Raw genomic sequence first — 20409 nt, forward strand, 5'->3', positions numbered from 1 at the left:
TTCTAGTAGTCACTGAATATAGAGAAAGAGCAGAGATTTTGAGCCCCTGGTTTGTTTTGTGCTTTCTATCCAAGAGCGTCATGTCTGAACTGGACACAGTTAGAGCCTGTGAAGTTAAGGGGAACTAAAGCTTGAACTAGATAAGCAGTTAGATGTTTCAAATTTAGACAAGAATGAGCACATTATTTTGAGTGCTTACCTTGTGCCAGGTCTGCACTAGGCTCTGGGTGCACTAGTGATCAAATAGACATCTTCCTTGTCTGAGTGGAGGCTACATCTCAGTTTGTTCACTGCACGTGGAGGCTTATTGCAGGCTTTGTTCTGACTGATCCTCTCCTGAGAGAATATATGGAAGTTGTGTTATCAAGGGTCCAGATGAGACAGTGCTAGAAAGGAATACTCATCCACCAAATGATGGGATCTGCTCTCTCTCAGGAGGCCAAAATCAGTATTGAGTAGTTGTAAAGTCCCTGCATTAAAACAAACAAACAAACAAAACAAACAATGAGGGAGTTCCCGTCGTGGTGAAGCAGAAACGAATCTGACTAGGAACCATGAGGTTGTGGGTTCGATCCCTGGCCTCGCTCAGTGGGTTAAGGATCCCACGTTGCCATGAGCTGTGGTGTAGGTTGCAGATGTGGCTTGGATCCCGCGTTGCTGTGGTTGTGGCATAGGCCAGCAGCTATAGCTCTGATTCGACCCCTAGCCTGGGAACCTCCATATGCCATGGGTGCAGCCCTGAAAAGATAAAAAGACTGAAAAAAAATTAAAAAATAAAAACAAAACAATGAAACAAAGCTGAGATGCCAAAATCCAGAAGGGAAGAGATCCATCTAGAGAAGTTTATGTGAAAGAGATTTAGGAAGTTAGTTGATGGCAGCCTCCACTTAAATCAAAGTTTTGACATCTACTGCCAAAAGCTCTGAAAACTTGGGTTTTATTAGTGGAAGTAGCATTATCACATTTATCCATACTGGTAGAAACACATTAGGAGTATTTATATTTTTGTTTTTTTAAACAAGGCCATTGAAGCTTTGGAGATACTTTTAAAAAGTGGAATACTTCCAGTAAATATGGTTTAGGGGTTTTCTAAAGATACACTAAAGGAATTGGGAGTTTAGTCTGTGGTTGACTGAGATGGAAACATGGGAGACTCCTGAGTTCCCCTGCTCCCACAGATGCACCAAATGTAGAGCCACACATGGCAGTTCCCTCTGAAAGAAATCCAGAGACTAGCTGAGAAACTTATACACATTGGAAGGATGAGAAAATATTCACATCAAAATGGTTAGGAAAAGGTGATACACACTCTTGCCAAAAGCCCATTCCTGACACAGTGCCATACAATCAGAGGCAATCCCCAACTCCCACCTTCTCCCCGAGGAGTAAAGGGTATGGACCCCACATATAGTGCCCCAACTTTTAAGACTCCTCCCAGAACAATGGACTCTCAAACACCTAGTTCTGAAAGCTAACGAGGCTTGTGCCCACAAGACCCACCAGACTATAGTAATGAAGCAATTCTTAACAGCTACATGAACACTAGCTCTGGCTACTCCCCTAGGACTCAGCACAAAATCACCCATCTTCCAGTCTTTCCCTGAAAGAAGTTTATCTGCACCCATTAAAAGCAGCTACCCAAGGGCTAGTGTTCTAATTTAGCAGATACCTGGGAGATGGCTACAGCCTTCTCAAGTGCTGTGCAACTGGGTGTTACCTTTTACACATCCTCCTTTCAGCCCACTTCAATAATAAAATCAAGTCATCAGTATTTCCCTGGAAGGAGCATGTATACAAATATTAGGCTTAGCTTTTGTAACAGCCACCTAAAGAACAAGCTCCTGGATCACCTGGCTGTAACAGCCAGTGGGCTTGCATTCATGAGTCTCACAGGACTGTAGCAAACAAACAGTTTTCAATAAGTGCAGAAGCACCTCCACCCCCATCATTGCCATACACCTGGGCCCAGCACAAAGGAAGCGGGCAAATATGACCATCTTCCAGTTTTTCCCTGGAAGGGACTTAACATACTTTCTCAGCTGGCACCTGAGAGTCCAGCTTCTAACCAGCTTGCATCCGGGTGACTGTGATTCTTCCCGTTGGGACACTGAAAGGCCTTGGCACACCTTCAACTACTATGAACCACTAAAAATAAAGAAGACAGCTTGAGCAATTGCAGCAGTTTGAAAGACAACCAGAAGCTCTGGCTGGGTGATCAACAAGGTTCATCCTATATGAGACCATTCTGTCAATACTGGAAGAAGCTGTTTTATCTAATGGGCAGAAACCAACACAGAGAATCAAGAAAAATGAAGAAACAGAAGACCATGTTCCAAACAAAAGACAAAGATAAAACTTCAGAACAGATCTTTATGAAATGGAGATAGATGATTTACCTGCTAAAAAGTTCAAAATAACAGTCATAAAGATCTTACTGAGATTAGGAGAGCAATGCAATTCTCACACAAGGTGAGAATTTCAACAAAGAGATAGAAAATATTAAAAAGTACCAAATAGAAATCACAGAGCTGAAGGATACAATAACTGAGCTGAAAAATTTAATAAAGGGGTGCAACAGCAAACTAGATGAAGTGGAAGAAAGGATTGGTGAACTTGAAGACAGCACAGTGGAATTCATCCAATCTGAAAAGAAAAAGAAAAAAGAATGAAGATAGCTTAAGGGACTTATGGACACCATAAAATAGATCAATATATGCATTGTAGAGGTCACAGAAGAGATAGAGAAGGGTAGAAAGATTATTCAAGAAAATAATGGCTGAAAAATCCTTAAGGTGTGTAAAGACATAAACATCCAGATTCAGGAAGCCCAGAGATTTCCAGAAAAGATAAATCTAAAGATACCCACACACAGCAAGACACATGATAATTAAGGGGTCATAATTTAAATACAGGAGGTAACCTTAAAAGCTGCAAGAGAAGTCCTAAAAGACTATTGGCAGAGTTTTAAGCAGAAACCTTGAGTGGTTTTCAACAGAAGGTAGTGGGATGATATATTCAAAGTGCTAAATGGAAAAAAAAAATCATGCCATTAAAGAACTTGGCAAAGTTTTCATTCAGAATTTAAAGAAGGGTAAAAAGTTTTCCAGACAAACAAAAGCTGAAGGGGTTACCACCATTAGACTAGCCTTAGAAAAAAAATGTTAAAGTGAGTACTTCAAGCCAAAAAGAATGGATGCTAGTTAATTAATTCTTAACCCACTGCACCATGGCAGGAGCTCCTCCAAATTAGTTTTTTTAAGATAAACAAAATTGAAAAATCTTTAGCTAGACCAAGAAAAAAAGAGAAGACTTAATAAATAAAGTTATAAATGGAAGATTGTAGTTACAACTGATGTCACAGAAATACCAAGGACCATAAGAAACTATTATTAACAGTTATGTGCCAACAGATTAGATAACCTAATTAACTGGATAAATTCCTAGAAGCATACACCCTACCAAGACAATTATGAAGAAAAAGAAAATCTGAACAAATTATTAGTAAAAATATTGAATCAGTAGTCAAAGATTTCCTAAGAAAAGGAAAGTCCAGGACCAGATGGCTTCACTAGTGAATTCTATAAACCCTTTAAGGAAGAACTAATTCCAGTTCTTCTCCAATTATTTCAAAAAATAGAAGCAGAGAGAACAATTCCAAACTCATTTTATAAAGCCAGCATCACCCTGATATCAAAGCCAGCCAAGGACCCTATAAGAAAAAAAAAATTAAAGCTAATATACCTGATGAACATAGATACAAAATCCTCAACAAAATATTAGCCAACTAAATTTAATAGTACATTGAAAGAATCACACACAAAGATCAAGTGAGATCTATTCTAGGGATGCAAGAATGGTTCGGTATGATCAAATCAATAAATATGATCCACCACATTAACAAATAAAGGATAATTTGTATGCTCATCCCAATAAATGTAGAAAAAGCATTTGACAAAATACAACATTCTTTCATGATAAAAATGCTCAGCAATTTGGGTATGGAGGGAACATACCTCAGCATAATAAAGGCCATTTGGACAGACCCACAGCCAACATCATATTCAGTGGTGAAAAACCAAAAGCAATTCCTCTAAGATCAGGAACAAGGCAAAAATGCTTACTCTTGACACTTTTCTTCAACATAGTACTAAAAGTCCTAACTAGAGAAATCAGGCTAGAACAAGAAATAAAAGACATCCAAATTGGAAAGAAATGAAACTACTTGCATACAGTATGATATATATATAGAAAACCCCCCAAAACTATTAGAACTAGGAGATGATTTGGTAAAGTTACAAGATACAAAATGAATATACAAAAGTCACTTGTATTTCTATCAGGGTGAGAAATTAAGAAAATCCCATTTAAAGATTCACTGAAGGAGTTCCTCTCGTGGCTCAGCAGTTAACAAACCTGACTAGCATCCATGAGGACATGGGTTCCATCCCTGGCCTCACTCAGGATCTGGTGTTGCCATGAGCTGTGTTAAGGATCTGGTCTATTAAGGATCTGTTGTTTTAATGAGCTGTGGTGTAGGTTGCAGACTCAGCTTGGATCTCATGTTGCTGTGGCCATGGTATAGGCCGGTGGCTACAGCTCCAATTGGACCCCTAGCCTGGGAACCTCCATATGCAGTGAGTGCAGCACTAAAAAGACAAAAAAAAAATTCACTGAAATTCCCATAATAATCCCAAAGGCATTTTCCACAGAAATAGAAGAAACACAATTGTAATATCTGTATTGAACCAAAAAAGACCCCAAATAGCCAAAACAATCTTAAAAGGAACAAAGCTGAAAACATCATGCTTTCTGATTTCAAACTATTACAAAGCTGTAGAAATCAATACAGGGTGGTATTGGGATAAAAACAACAGATTGATGGAACAGAATAGAGCGTTCAGAAATCTATGCATTTATGGTCAATTAATTTTCAATAAAACTGCCAAGAATATACAATGGGGAAATGATAGTCTCTACAAAATGATGTTGGAAAAATGGATCTACATGCAAAAGAATGAAACTGGATCTCTTACCTTCCACCACCACAAAAAATCAACTCAAAGTGGATTAAGGACTTGAATGTAAGACTTGAAATCATAAAACTCCTAGAAGAAAACAAGGAGTAAGTCTTCTTGACACTGGTCTTGGTGAATTTCTTGGATTTGACACCCAAAGCAAAGGCAGCAAAAGTAAACAAAGCTAAAGAGCTTCTGCACAGCAAGGAAACCACTAAAAGAAGGGAAGACAGGCTATGGAGTGGGAAAACATTTTTGCAAACCACATATCTGATGAAGGGTTCATATCCAAAATATACAAGGAATGTGTGCAACTCAATAGCAAAAAACCAAATAACCTAATTTTTAAGTGGAAAAAGGCCCTGAATAGGCATTTCTCCAAAAAAGACATACAAATGTCCAACAGGTACATGAAAATGTCCTCAATGCCCCTAATCATGGGGAAATATCAATCAAAACTACAGTGAGATACCACTTCTCGCCTGTTAGGATGTCTGTTATTTAAAATGCTGGAGAGGGTGTAGAGGAAAAGGAACCCTGGAACACTCTTTGGTGGGAGAGTTAACTGGTGCAGTCACTATGGAAGATAGTATGGAGGTTCCTCAAGTAATGAAAAATAGAACTACCATGTGATCCAGCAATCCCATTTCTAGATATATAGAAAGAAATCCAAATTTTTATCCTGAAAAGATGTCTATACTCCCATGTTAATAACAGTATTATTCACAGTAACCCAGGTATGTAAACAACTCAAGTGTGTGTCGACAGACAATAAGGAAAATGTGATGAATGTATAAAATGGAATACGTTCAGGCTTGAAAAAGAAGGAGGTCTGTCATTTGTTACAACACACAGAGCCTTATGCAAGTGGGGTAACCTAGACAGTGGAAAACAATGAACAAATATGGTGTCACTTAGATGGGGACTACAAAGAAACAAAAGAACAAACTCCTACAGAAGAGCAGAAAAGTGGTTGCCAGAGGCTGGGGTTTGTCTGGGGAAGTGGGGAGAGGTTGGTGAAAGGGCACAAATGTTCACATATAAGATCAATAAGGTCAGAAGATCTAATGTATAACTGATGATCATGGTGGATAACACTGACTTGTTTAACTGAAATGTGTTAAAAGAGTAGAATGCAAATGTTCTTACCCAAAAAAAGGGTAAAAGAAGGACCTGGGGAGTGAGCCTCACATTAAGGAGGACTCATATGGTGGCGTCTTCAGAATTTGGGGTATTTTCACGTGAGAGGGAAATTCTTTGCAGATCTAAAGAGCAGAATTAGTTTCAAGCAGATAAAATGCATAACAACATTACTTTGGCTTGATGTACCAGTTATAATTTCTAACCCTCTGAATTCTCCCAAAGTGGACTATACTGCCTTGCATGGTGATGGACTCCACATCTCACGTTGCAAAGGGTGGTTCAGGGGGCACAGTTTAGAGGTGTCAGCCCCCCTACTCACCCCAAGGGGGAGGGGAGGGGCCAGAAAACCTCAAAAAATCCTCTCTAGTGTTAGGCTCTGTGCCATGGGGGGGTCCTGTGAAGGTGAGAGGAAGAAGCTGTGGGAGCTTGAAACACACAGCATCAGTTTAATTAGTCTTGAAAGAGCAAGAACATTATTTTGGGAATTCAGGGGAATATTTTTAACGTGTTAAACATAAAGAGTGCTAGGCAGGAATATATGTAAAGATAAGTCAAATCACAACTTTTGATAAGTAATAAGTCAAACTTTGTGGTGGACAAAGTTGGCAGTGTTTGTTTTGTTTTGTTTTTTTACTTTCTTTGAAGCATTTAACAGCTTAGGCAGGAACATGGATGAGGCAGGGGCTGGTTGCCAGAGTCCCAGCGATGAGAGCAGAAATTCAAGGCTTTGCACAGCTGGAAGGAGTAGTGTTGAAAAGGTGAACTTTAACTGTGAAAGTCAATCCTGAATAGAGACGCTTGCAAATCCTGAAGGCTCGGCAAGATGAATGGACTAGAGCTGACCCAGGGATGGCAAAGAGAAAACTGGGAATCAGGAAGTATGGGAATTCTGGGATTTGGGAATTCCCATTTGATGGGATTTGACATTCTTGGCAGTCATTTGTTGCACATTTTTAGTGCTTCCTCTGGGTCAGGCTCTGGTCCATCAAGGGGGTGAAGAGCTCCATTGTTTTAGAAAGGGAACTGTGGCAATGCAGTTGATGTTACCAAGGCCCAAGCCAGGGAAGCTGCAAGTGGGATGATGTGACCAGGGTGTGCGGTGAGCATGGGAGGGTGGTGAGGGACACTAAGTGGTAAGGACTGCGAGCACAGGACCTTTCAGCAAAGCCCTCTGGTGTGACCAGGACCCCTAACTCACACCAGACTTGACTGAATCAATGCTCTGACCTCGGCAGGGTGCTGGTCCCCTCATGATGATGGTGTACACAGCCAAATCTCTGGATGGATGGGGCAGTCCCCGAAACATTCTGGATCCCCACTGTGAGTGCACCTTTATTCCTTTCCTGGGAAAAACAGGGCACAGGGGGCACTGGCCTGTTTGTCTGTTTTTTTTTTTTTTTTTTTCCTCTGCTGATCAGAGTAATTGAGATTTTGGGGACAAGGCTGCTAGATATTGTGGCTTTTATTAAGTGTGATCCATGTGATCAAGTAGACACCTTACAGACATCAGTGCAGGTGGAGTGACCATAGGAAAAGGCACCCCAGAGATCACTGATTTTAGCAAGGTTTCCAGTATGGTTATATTTGCTGAGGCTATTAAGTTAGTTGGAGGAGTTCCCGTTGTGGCTCAGCAGGTTACAAACCTACAAATATCCATGAGGTTGCGGTTTAATCCCTGGCCTCATTGAGTAGGTCTGAGATCTAGCGTTGTTATGAGCTATGGTGTAGGTTGCAGACACAACTCAGATCTGGTGTTGCTGTGGCTGTGGCGTAGGCTGGTAGCTGCAGTTCCAATTCAACCCCTAGCCTGGGAACTTCCATATGCTACAGATGTGGCCCTAAAAAGAAAAAAATAAAAGATAATTGGAGTGAATTGTTCTGAAAGAGAACGTTTCAAGAACAGCGTGTGGTGGGGGAATAGAGTGTTATCTGGTCCCGGATAATCTGCCTCAGCCTTTCTGGAGAACTGATGAGGAGCAGCAGAATGTGGCTTGAAGATAAATGTTCCTGGTGCCACGATTTCAGATCAGCCACTGAGAAACTGGTGCTTTGGGAACACAGAGCTGGACATACTAAGACAAAGATGCACACATGCTTAACATGTGCAATTTCAAAATCACACAAGGGGCTGTTTAATCTCTTCCTCATCTCCTTTTCCTCCGGTCCATGTACAGTGTTAAGGAAAGACGTGAAGGAAATGTTGAACTTCAAGTTCTCTCTCAACTTTTACATGTTCCATGGTGGCACCAACTTTGGCTTCATGGGTGGATCTTCATTCCTAGACAATTACCTGCCTATTGTCACCAGCTATGGCAAGTACGGGTCCCCACTGCTATCTCAGACCCCAGCCACCCCACTGTGTGGGACCAGAGCTTCCTGGGTGGGCCCCTGAGAACCATCTCTGATTCATTTTAAACATATGATGGGGATGAAGGGTAGACAGTTGGGGTTTTCACAGATGACCCACTGCTAGAGTCCAAGCTGTCCAGGGCTTTGCAGGCAGAGGGATCCGTGGCTACCCCTGTCTGTCCGCTGGGCCCACTGTTTTTGGGGACTTACTGTACACCCGTTCCTTTGATCTCGATGTACCAGGGTGCTGGGTGTGGATGACTAGGTCTCCTCAGTCTGCCACTCCTCTAAGAGGCCAAGTGGAAAGTGAAGGTGAAAGGAAGAAGGAGGTTCAATTAGAAATGGACAGGAAAAGTTCTCATCATGGCTCAAGGGAAACAAATCTGACTAGCATCCATGAGGATGCAGGTTTGATCCCTGGCCTCGCTCAGTGGGTTAAGGATCTAGCATTGCTGTGAGCTGTGAGCTGTGGTGTAGGTCAAAGACGTGGCTCAGATTCCGCTTTGCTGTGGCTGTGGTGTAGGCCAGCAGCTACAGCTCTGATTCAACACCTAGGCCTGGGAACCTCCACGTGCCACAGTTGTGGCCCTAAAAAGACAAAAAAGAGAAAAGAAAAAAAAATGGACAGGAAAGAAAAATCTCCAGGTCAGAGTGTCTGCTCTTAGCCAGGACATGTCCTGCCCATGGGCTGGTGCTCCTTGTCTCCAACTGAAGCCCCAAAAGAAGCCTTTGCAAGCGTGGCAGAGGCCTTCTTGTCAGGACTAGTTGGTGTCTGGCATTTTCTGGTCTAATTCTAAAGGTTTTCCTCCTAGAGCTGCTATATAAAGATGCTTTTGCTTAGGATAAGTGTCATTTCCTCCTCTCCTGGGGACAGTGACAGATTTCTTTGTGTTTTCAGACTACGGGGCACTGCTGACAGAGAATGGAGATTACACAGCGGAGTATCTCATGTATCAAGAGCTGTTTCATGCTCCTTCAGGTACCAGCAACAGCCTCAGTGTGATGGTAACTCAGCCCCAAGCAGTCTCTGTGCTGTGAGGATGAGGGAGTAGATAGAGACATTCTTCTTGGGAGAACTGGTTTGCCCCAGTGTACTTTTTTCTTTTCTTTTCTTTTTTTTATTTTTTGTTTTGGTCTCAGGCAGCATGAGGAAGTTCCTGGGCCAGGGAACCCACGCCAGAGCACTGACAGCACCGGATCCTTAACCTCTAGGCCACCAGAGGACTCCAACTCCGCCCCATTGCCTTTTTGTTTGTCTGTTTGTGTGTCTTTTTAGGGCCACACCTGAGGCATATGGAAGTTCCCAGGTTGGGGGTTAAATCAGAGCTGTAGCTGCTGGCCTACACCATAGCCACAGCAAATGCAGGATCTGAGCCATATCTGCAGCCTACACCACAGCTCACATCAGTGCCATATCCTTAACCCACTGAACGAGGCCAGGGATCAAACCTGTGTCCTCACAGATAAATAGTTGGGTTCATTACTGATGAGCCACAATGGGAACTCTGAAGCCCCTGTGTATTTTATCATCAGATGCTGAGGATTCAAATCTGCACTAGATACAGGGAGCTTCCCCTGGCCCTGGACATCCAGGGTCATGTGGCTTAGCCAGGACTGGACATCAGAATCCTCTGTGGAACTTCTAACAACCAGAGGTTCTAGGCTCATCCTTCCCAGAGCTGCTAGATAAGTGTGTCGTGGTTGAACCGGGGAGAAAGGGGCAGAATCTGAGCATATGTATTTTCCCATTGGATTTTAGGAGATTCTGATGAGCAGGCAGGGTTGGGAACCACTGGTTCAGTGGGAGAATTGGTGTTTCACCTCCATATCTGGGACAGTGGGGCACCTGCTCAGAGCCTAGGTGTGGGGGGAATCCACTCAGTCATTGCCTGCTAATGATTCTTCCTGCCTCGGGCAGGCCAGTCCTGTGACTGGGCCCTTCGTTCTTGGGATTGCAGAGTCCATTGTGTGCTTGCATGGGGTCCGGGTAGGATCCTGGAAGGTCCAACCTCCTGTTTTCCATTGCAGTGGTTCCCAATTTCCGGAAACCAGAGCCTAGACCTAAGGCTACATATAAGCCAGTGGCAACAGCTTACTTCATGTCACTGTGGGAGATACTGCCTTACCTGGAAAAGGTAAGAGTTACTGGGTATTGAAGTATGTGAGACAGAAGAGAGAGGGAGAGGCTTTTCTTAAAGAACAAGGAGCAGATTTTCAGGGAACAAAAAGCAGTCTTAGCAGTTTTAGCTCCTTCTCCTATTTTTACCATTCAGAATAGGAAAACTAGATTAAGAATTCAGAATAAGAAGATTTGAATTTGAAGAACAGTGGAAACATTTCAGGATTCTGGGCCCATTCCCTTCTATATAGCCTTCTCAGCCTTCTGACGATGGATAGAAAGGAGGAACACTGCCTGGGTCCAATGTGATAGTTTTTAAACTTTTATTTTAGCAGAGGGACTCTTTCTTCAAACTTCCTGCAAAGTGCAGTCCATAAGGTCTTCCCTGGCCTGGTCTGTGGCAGTTCTGAGGCTCTGAACTTTTCATCCACCCTAAGGACCTGCCATCCCTTCTCGGGGGCGACCTACTTGCCACTCTGGACTTAGCCCGAGGCTCAGAGGAGCGCAGTTTAAAAACCACTGTTTTAGGGGAAAACCTGCATAGTTATTCAGACAATACGTGCTAAACACTGAAGTTTGAGGAACTGCGTTTTCAAGATAATGCTCTAATCTGATGGGCAGGGAAGGTGAGTAGAGATGAAGTGAGGAAGGTGGGCAGCTCAGCCTTGCTGAGGAAGCTCCGGGTCACACTGGCCTTGGTCCTGCTCTTGGGAAGGACACTGAACCTCATTCAACCTGCTTCCTCACCTGTAAAATGAGGCTCATCATTGTACCTACCTCACAGGGCTATTGAGCAAATTAAGTAGTATCTGGATTTGGTGGGCAGGGAGCCAGGCACCACATATTGGGGGGGGGGGGCTTGGGATTTCATATTTAACTTTTTCTTATGGAATTTTGAACACATACACTAAAGCAGAGAGGATAGTAGTGCACACCATATGTGCAACTCCCCGCTGCAGCTTAATCAATATATGGCTAAACTGGTTTCATTTACACCCTTGCCCTTTACTCTGTAAAAGATTATTTAGTATTTTAAAGCAGATTTCAGACATCATAATATTTCAGCTTTGGACAATTCAATATTTATCTCAAAAGCTAAGGACACTTTTTTTAGAGTCTCACCAACAAAATCATCATCACCTTGAGGATGATGATGGTGGTGGATGAATGATGACTGGAAGGGTCAGTGGTCTCCAGGGAGATGTTTCACAGCTGGCTCCCTGGAAGAAAAACAAACAAACAAACAAACTCTGATTAGTAGTATTTGTCAATTCCTGTGGTGTAGACACTCCCACTATGCCTGATTCAAGCTGCCGACAGGATAGCATGAAACATATAATGGGGGAAGAGATGTGTACAGCTGGCTCTTGTGAGCTGGTGCAAACCGGCTCCAGCACAGAACCCCTTAAAATCACAGCATATCCAGTGTTCAAACATTCTCAACCATCTCGTGACTTTTTTTAGCATTGATTTGTTAATTTCATGTTCCAGTTCAGGTCCATCACACATTGCTTTCGATTGTCTCTGAAGTCTTAAACTAAAGATTTGTCCCTTCTTTTTATTCTTTGTGGAAGAATCTGGGTTATTTGTACTGTAGAATTCCCTGCCTCCTGGGTTCTGCTGATTAGATAGATCCCCACGTGTCTGAAAATGTGTCTTCAAACTCCCTGCATTTTCAGTAAACAGACGGATCTAGGTGCTTGATGAGATTTCAGTAGGTGTGTTTTTGTACTTTTCATGTGTCCCATCCCAGGCACATTATGGCTGGTTGTTTCTGTTTTCATAGTGAATCAGTAGGTTCAGGCGTTGTTATCCCCATCTATTTATTCTCAATTTCCTGCCAGCCTTTTACCTAATGCTTCTAGCTGCCATTGATGATGCTCACCCATATCCAAGTTTTCATTAAGGCTCTTAAAATGTATTGTTAGAATTCAGTCATTCCTTTTGCCTTTATTCACCCAAATTCTACATAGACAAACATTCCCTCCACCAGCTGTCTTGGTACTTTGACATACAGTTTGTACAGAAAAGTCAGGACAGAAGTTCAAGTATTTTCTTTGATCAGGATCATAATGAATTTATTTCTGGGTATTATCTAAAGGTGGCCAATGAATTGTTTTGCTTCTCTTCCTCTTTGATGATAAACTCACACATTTTAAACACATTTTAACATGTTTCTACCGCAGGGCAGTCATTCTTTTTTTCTTATAAAATAAGAAGTTTTATCATTTATAAAATTTTATAATTTTTATATTATTAACAAAATCAACTTCAACCAGAAGAGTTATTAGCTTTTTTTTTTTTTTTTTTGCTTTGAGGAATGTAGAGACTATACAGACTTGAACAGATGAAATGTAAGATGACTTTTTACATTTATGTCCAACATCAGAAATTTCTGTCTCCATTGCATGTTTTCTCCATCAGTAAGTTAGAGTGGCATGGACAATCTTTTTTCTATATACATATATTCATTCTTTTTCAGATCCTTTTCCCAGAAGTCTTTCTTTCTTTGCTTCTTTCTTTTCCCCTTCCTTCCTCCCTCCTTCCTTCATCTTCCTTCCTTCCTTCCTTCCTTTCTTTCGCCCCCCCTTCTTTCTTTCCTTTTTTTTTTTTTTTTTGGCCATGCCCAGAGCATGTGGAAGTTCCCAGGCCAGGGATTGAATGTGCACCACAGCTGCAGCCCAAGCTGCTACAGTGACAATGCTGATCCTTAACCCACTGTGCCGCCTGGGAATTCCCAGTCATTCTTTTTGGCGCTCAAATTGTCCCATTTTAGACCAGTGGGAGATCCTTTCAGTTGGCCCCTGTGTCCTCCTGATGTGATGCCAGTAGCTCCTGACATCTTCTTTGCTTTTTGGTCTCCTAAATGTTTCAGTTTGTGTGGCTTCACAGACTTGGAATCATCTGTTTCTCTAAGGAGTTCTGAGGGACCATGTTTTTGTGCTAAGAAACTAGAACATTTCCTTGAAGGCTGCGGGAAGCTATTTTAAAGCTTTAGGCTGGGGATCCACTGCCCGGCTTTGCATTTCAGAAGGATCTCTGGTAGCTACATGAGGGTAAATTAGAGTGGGGCCAGGCTAGGGCACTGAGCCCAAGTGGAAGTCAACTGAAGTGGAGCTTGGATAACGGGAGTGGAGAGAAGAATCAGTGAAACAGATATGAGAGTCAGACTCTCAAGTAGGTGATGGCTGATGAATGGGGGTTGAGGAGGAAGGGGAGAGGAGAAAGACCTTGTCCAAACTTTGACCTTTCTGACTGGGGGTTGGTGTTGCTCCTTGAGAAAGACTAAGAGTAGGAAGGGTAAGTGTTGTGACAGCAACATCCATGGACCCTCAGATGGGGAAGTCCAGCAGGCATGAGGGTGAACAGCCAAGGAGAGCTTTCAGTCAGCCCTGGCTGAGCGGATTCACAAATAATCACAGTTCACTAGACCTAGAGTGATTTTTCTTGGAGAGCAGACAAAGGAAGAAGGAGAGAAGGCCTAAAAGAGGCAGAATCTGGCACCCCTGGGTTGGGACTGCTGCAACCCATCGTAAATTGGTGAGCAAGTTTGATAAATCATGCCCTTTTCTTGACTCCAGATTTTCCACCTGAAAAATAAGAACACATCACTGGCTAGCAGAGGCAGAGAAATATAAAGCTCGTTTAGAAAACAAAAAGCACAGTTTATATGTGATGCTTAAGCATGGTTATCATTATATAGTCCTTTTTTTTTTAAACCTGTCCCCAAATCTTTGGGGGCCAATCCTTTGGATAAATGGGTTTTCTAAAATTTTTCTTTCTAGCCTGAACCTCTAGCCTAGTTTTTCTCTTGTTTCTGCCACAGTCCATCAGGTCTCCCACACCAGTCTCCATGGAGCAGATGTCTGTGAACCAAGGGAACGGTCAGTCTTATGGGTATATACTTTATGAGACTATCATCGTCAGCGGAGGCCTCCTCACCTCAAAAGGTCATATTAAAGACCGGGGTCAGGTACGGGACAAGGATGGGTCCCAGCTTCACTTCCCTGCTAGTAAAACCCACTGGTGTTGCTGAAGGTCTAAACAATAGTCACATCCCTTTCTGACCTTCAGAAAAATCATCCCTGTTTCTTCTGTCCCTTCAGGCACATGCTTTGTGTAAAAGCTGCTGCTCTCATGGGGCTGCAGTGTGCGGCCATTCCTGGGAAGGCTTGTCACAGAACCCTTAATGGAGTTGGAGTGTTCCTTGGGGAGACTTGGGGAGAGCTTCAGAAGTCCCTGTGTGTATGGGACAGTGATCTCCAAACATTCCCATGGCATGCTGCAGTTGGCTCTGCTCATTTAATTCTCAAAACACCTGTCTAAGAGATTTCTTACAGAGGAGGAACGCTCACAGATGTTAAAAGACTTTCAAAGGATATTTGAGGAGTTCCTGTCATGGCACAGTGGAAACGAATCCAACTAGGAACCATGAGGTCGCGGGTTTGATACCTGGCCTTGCTCAGTGGACTAGGGATCCAGTGTTGCCGTGAGCTGTGGTGTAGGTTGCAGAGATGGCTCGGATCTGGCATTGCTGTGGCTGTGGTGTAGACCGGCAGCTGCAGATCTGATTAGACCCCTAGCCTGGGAACCTCCATATGCCGCAGGTGTGGCCTTAAAAAGACAACAACAACAACAACAACAAAACAAAGGATATTTGAGCAGAAAGTAGGAGAGCTGAGGGTAAAAGCTGCCTTGTTCCCTCTGGGCTAAAAGCTTCCCTGCCCAGCCTTGCATTTTATCCTCCCTGCTGTTTACGTCATCTCCTAAGCCTGCATGTGCTCCTCTGTGGCCCCAGCCCTCCTCTCCTTCCTCTTAGCTGCAGACCCGTATCTCTCACTGTTTATCAACCTCTTCATTTACAGGTTTGTTCCACTGGCTTCTCAAACTCACCATGTCTCGAACCAAGTTCATGAGCACCTGCGTTCCTCCCATCAGTTCGTGGACCACCAGCCTCCCAGCCTGAAGAGGCTGCCGCTGTTCTTGTCCTTTCTTCACACCTTGCTTTCTGTCAATCCCTGATGGGACACATTACTCATGGCTCTTCTTTTAAGATCCAGGCTGAGGTGGCCTGAGACTTGTCTTTGCTGACCTTCCTTCCTGTTTTCAGAGAGCACCCCTCGTTCTGCCTTGCTGACTCCCTCCGCCTAGGTCCCAGCATCCTGGTGGCTGCCCAGCTGGATTTTAAGCATGGTGACCACTTCTCCAGTGAAATGTTTAGTCTTTCATTAGAGGCTCAGTAAATGATTAGAGAGTGTGTAGACCTTGTCATTAGAGTCCAGTAAATTTAAAATATGAATTCTGTGTTCTGTATAGTATTCATATGGGTTTGTTTGTTTTTTTGGTTGGTTTGCTTTTTTTTTTTTTTTTTTTTTTTATGGCCGCACCCACGGCATATGGAGGTTCTCAGGCTAGGGGTCAAATCTGAGCTACAGCTGTTGGCCTACCCCACAGCCACAACAATGCAGGATCCGAGCCACATCTGAAACCTATGCCGCAGTTCACAGTAACGCCAGCTCCTTAATCCACTGAGTGGCACCAGGGATCGAACCCGCATCCTCATGGATACCAGTCAGGCTCATTACTGCTGAGCCACAATGGGAACTCCCCATATGTTTTTAATACTTATGGATTTCAATTTTTATAGTTTCCTAGTCAAATTTAATTAGAAAAATAGTGATCTAAGTCAGCTCATCTAAGACGTTAATGTGTATGCTTCTCTGGTCTTACATGGCTTGAGCAGTCTTCTGGGGGAGAAGGGGTGGGTAACAGAGCAGAAATGGGTTACATTTAGCCCCTGGAAACAGATAGCCTGGTAGAGCAGCCTTGCAGCTGAGAGTCTGGAGAACCTGGCCGGTGGGCCAAGGCAGAGGTGAACTGTGGCAATAGGCTGACATTAGCTGCCCCTAGAGCCCCCATCTGCCTCTGTCATCTCATCCCCCCACCCTGCAGGCCTGTCCCCTGCAGGCCTTTTCATTTTTTTCTTCCTCTGCCCCCTGCCATGGCCCAGGCCCAGATCTGGTGTCTAGATGCTTCCCACACATCTCAGGGATGAGCCGCTTTAAATGGGCTTCCTTTTGTGAACTCAGTTTATCAGCCTCTGGGAGATAGTAGTCCCCTTGCCTGGTTCTTTCCTTTGCTTCCCAAGGTCCCTCTTCCCACTTCCTTATGAGGACCTAACAGTCCTCTCCCTCTTTCTCTGACAGGTGTTTTTGAATGACAAGTTCGTAGGAGTCCTGGATCACGTCAATGATCAGCTCATCCTCACCAAGAACCATGTATATAATCCATGTTAATGGGTCCCGGGCTCAGTTGTAAGCATGGCCTGGCCCTGTTTGAGCTTATTCCTCCCCTACCACTGACCTAGGCATTGCTCCTCACAGAGGAGCCATGAGTATGTCTAAGGGACAGGTGCATGTGCCCTGGGTGAGCAGAAATTTTCCTCATTGGATATTTGCTGCTCACAAAACTCTGGGTCGGTCACCAGGCCCCAGTCTCTGATAAAATGTTCAAGTGACTTTTATGAAAGGCCTGGCACAGGCGAGGGGGGTGGGATGGAAGGGAGGAGCAGAAGCTGAAGGGTGTGCTTGACCCAGAGCCAGAGGTCTGTTTGGATGCTCAACCCTGCTCTTGTCAATCACCCTGCTGAGGACCTCACCCTAGTCTCAGGGGAGACCCCAGCAGTCTGTAGGAAAGTGCCTGAGAGTCCTCGCACTGGCCGGTGTGTCTTGGACAGGGCGACAAGGACTACCTGACCCTAAGGATCCTGGTGGAGAACCAAGGCCGACTGTCCTCCGGGCCCAACATCAATCAAGAGAGGAAAGGTGGGCCCAGAATTGAGCTGCAGAGACTCAGGCACCAGCTTCCCATTGGTCTCATCCCAGGCTGAGGACAGCTGTGGCCAGGTCCACAGTTTGGAAGACAGCGGGATCTCTTGATCAACGAGATGCCCATGCATAGAAACTTTGATGGGAAGGGATAATTATGTCCTTTTCTCCAGGCTCCCCTGAGTCTCTCTAATCACCAAGCCAGAGCAACTGCATACCTTTGCCAGGAGGGTTTTGAAGGAGGCTGTAGAAATGCCGTTGGAGAATGAAGTGGTCAGAGTCCCTCCCTAGAAACTTTGATTTTCCTTCCCTGCAGTCCATGCCCTGTCCTGGCCTCCCCTGACCCACCCTTCATCCTCTACCCTCCTCACCTCCTCCTGCCTCCTCCTCCCTGGCCTCCCCTGGGCTGCCCTGGGTCACGGGCACCTTTCTTCTCTTTCTCCACATGCTTTGACCTGCCTCAAAATTCAGGGTAGCTGAACTGCAGGAAGTGCAGCAGCTGCTATTAGTGTGGGAGACCATCTTTGAGAGTTGCGGGGGGCACTCAGGAGAAAGAATGTTTGTAGGATTTTGCAGAAACTCTGTCCTCCTTAGGGGAGCCCAGGCCACAGCCCAGGCATATCTCAGCCTCCTTGCCTGCCTCATGCTCCTTTTCTCCCCTCTTCCACAGGTTTAACTGGGGACATCTATCTGGACAATAATCCATTGAGAAAATTTAAGATCTACAGCCTGGATATGCAGCCCAAATTCCTAAACAGGTGGGTGCCAGACCATTGCCTCAAGGTGGCTGTTCTAAGATGGAAAACTCTCAGAGCCAGAGAGGAGCCCAGAGACTACCCAGACTTCCCCCTTGGTTTGCACATCAGAGACAGAGACCCAGAACAATGGAGGAAATGACCTGAGTTTCCTAGTTGTCTGGGCTGTGATCATGCCCCCTCCCCAGCTGGGTCTGCTGTCTCATTACTGGGTTGTGGACCCCAGACGGGCTGTGCTAGAGGGGACACCCCTCAGAAGTCACAGCTGTTATCAAGAAGGGTGTGATCTTTCCACTGGTTGACTCTCCCTTAGAGACCTTCCTAACATCTGGAGACCAGCCTTGTTCCAGCCTGAAGGCCCTGGCTTCTTCCTTGCTATCCTGAGAATTGGTAGTCAACCCAGAGACACCTTCATAAAAATGAAGGTTAGTAATATTTCTCCCCTGCTGGCATCCCCTGCAACCTTCCATCCCCAAAGGGCTTTGTGGAAAAGCTCCCTGGGTTGTGGGTCCTGTCCTGTGCAAGGAAATACAGGCTTCCAGTTTGCCCAGAAGGCTGTGCCTTCCCTGGAGTTGACTAGGGTGAAGACAGAAGCCAAACGATGCAGCAGAGGTGCAGCGGTGTGCAGGGGGAGCATGTGGAACCCACTGTGTGGGGAGTTCATGGAGGGAGACACACTAGTCCCCAGATGCAGTGGGGACAAGATGCTGAGCCTCGCCGGCCAGCAGTGGTGGGGATCCCGTAGGGGGATGTGTAGTGCACCCTTGCTGCCACCCCAGAAATTCTGCAGCTGCAGCTCCACTCTGTTTGGGGCACAGCATGTTCTGAGGAATAGCTGGTGGTAGAAGGAAATAGCTCTTCCTGATGTGGGGCAGATATGGGGTGAGTTAGAAGTCAGTGCCCCCCCTGCTGGAGGCCTGGAGGCTACACCCACCCCAGGCCAGGGGCCATAGCACAGGACTCACCAGGTCCCCTCCCACTGAGGGCCATCACTGGTGCTCCCCCCATCCCATCGTGTCTGTGATCATGGCCTGGTGTGTTTAGGGAGTGTGCCTGTCTGTCTGTCTTCACCCCTCATGTCTTGACATCGAGAACTCAGGGCTCTCAGCCCCCATTCCAATCTTTTTAGGGCTGGACCAAAGGAGTGATTTTCATCAATGGACAAAACCTGGGCCGCTACTGGAATATGGGTCCCCAGGATACCCTCTACCTCCCAGCACCCTGGCTTCAATCTGGAATAAACGAGGTGACCCCCCCCACACTACTCTCAGCCACCGGTCCACCGCACTTGGACCCCCCCCCCTTGCCTCAGGGCAGAGCCTGCATCTCACGGCCACCCACCTTCTTCTTGACAGATTGTGGTGTTTGAAGAATTCAAGTCCTCCTTCATCATCCAGTTCACAAACAGTTCTCATCTAGGTATGGCGTTTGGGGGAATGTTAAGCATCTCAGACCCTCCTTTTGGGTCTTTTTGGTTGAGATGAAGATAAAGGATGCAGAATGTACGGCATCTCCCAGGAATCCAGGCGCTCCTCTGTGTCTAGCGGCAGGACTCCCTCCTACCCCCTCACCCTCTCCCACCCCCCTCACCCAGGCCTTCCCATTTCAGGGTGATTTTACTGGCCTGCTCCCCTAATCACTGTCCCCCTGCAGCTCCCCAGCCTCCCTCCCTCCCTCCCAGACAGCTGCATGGTGCTCCCTGGCTCCCTGGGGGCATCCTCTACTCTTTCCTCTTCTGAAGGTTTCATGGTGGCTCCTGCTGTCTCTCTTGTGCTGCCACGTCCTAGGACCCTTCCCAGCCACAACAGGTGGAAGTGCCATCTGTGGGTGTCTGCCGTCCCTGGGTCCAGTCTCCCTTCCCCATTTGTTGGGGGCAGGATCCAGACGTCCTTTAAGGATCACTGCACTCCTTTTGTAGGGTCCTTGTGATGCTGAAGCTGCCCTACCTCCCCTGACGCTGTCCTCCTCCTGGGATGGGCTTGGGGGGTACGGCAGACAACCCATCTTTCTTTTCCAGGATACTGAGCCTTGAGTGGGGCCACAGGAAGTATGCAAGTGATTGAGCTGAGTCATCTCAGCAGTGGGGCCGTGTGTACCTAGCAGTGCCGACACCCAGGCCCCTGGAACTGCCCTGGACTCTCTGTTTGCTCTGGTCCTGCCCTGGTCTCCCATTCACCTCCCAACCTGCCAGCACATGCCTC

General features: G+C 45.4%; 1 protein-coding gene across 1 annotated transcript in view; it reads left to right on the forward strand.

Moving 5' to 3' along the window:
• LOC125112135 (beta-galactosidase-1-like protein 2) overlaps positions 1–19947 on the forward strand; it is a 53292-nt gene extending 33345 nt beyond the window's left edge. The window contains exons 12-23 of the mRNA XM_047754374.1: positions 7394–7478; positions 8333–8470; positions 9406–9506; positions 10562–10642; positions 14453–14599; positions 16833–16904; positions 17363–17450; positions 18124–18211; positions 18522–18633; positions 19338–19454; positions 19564–19627; positions 19862–19947. Of these exons, the coding sequence (XP_047610330.1) occupies positions 7394–7478; positions 8333–8470; positions 9406–9506; positions 10562–10642; positions 14453–14599; positions 16833–16904; positions 17363–17450; positions 18124–18211; positions 18522–18633; positions 19338–19454; positions 19564–19627; positions 19862–19947 (1179 nt within the window). The remainder of the gene's footprint in view (positions 1–7393; positions 7479–8332; positions 8471–9405; positions 9507–10561; positions 10643–14452; positions 14600–16832; positions 16905–17362; positions 17451–18123; positions 18212–18521; positions 18634–19337; positions 19455–19563; positions 19628–19861) is intronic.
• Positions 19948–20409: the final 462 nt, after the last annotated feature.

This window comes from Phacochoerus africanus, chromosome 11, assembly GCF_016906955.1.
Source record: "Phacochoerus africanus isolate WHEZ1 chromosome 11, ROS_Pafr_v1, whole genome shotgun sequence".
Classification (NCBI taxonomy): Eukaryota; Metazoa; Chordata; class Mammalia; order Artiodactyla; family Suidae; genus Phacochoerus; species Phacochoerus africanus.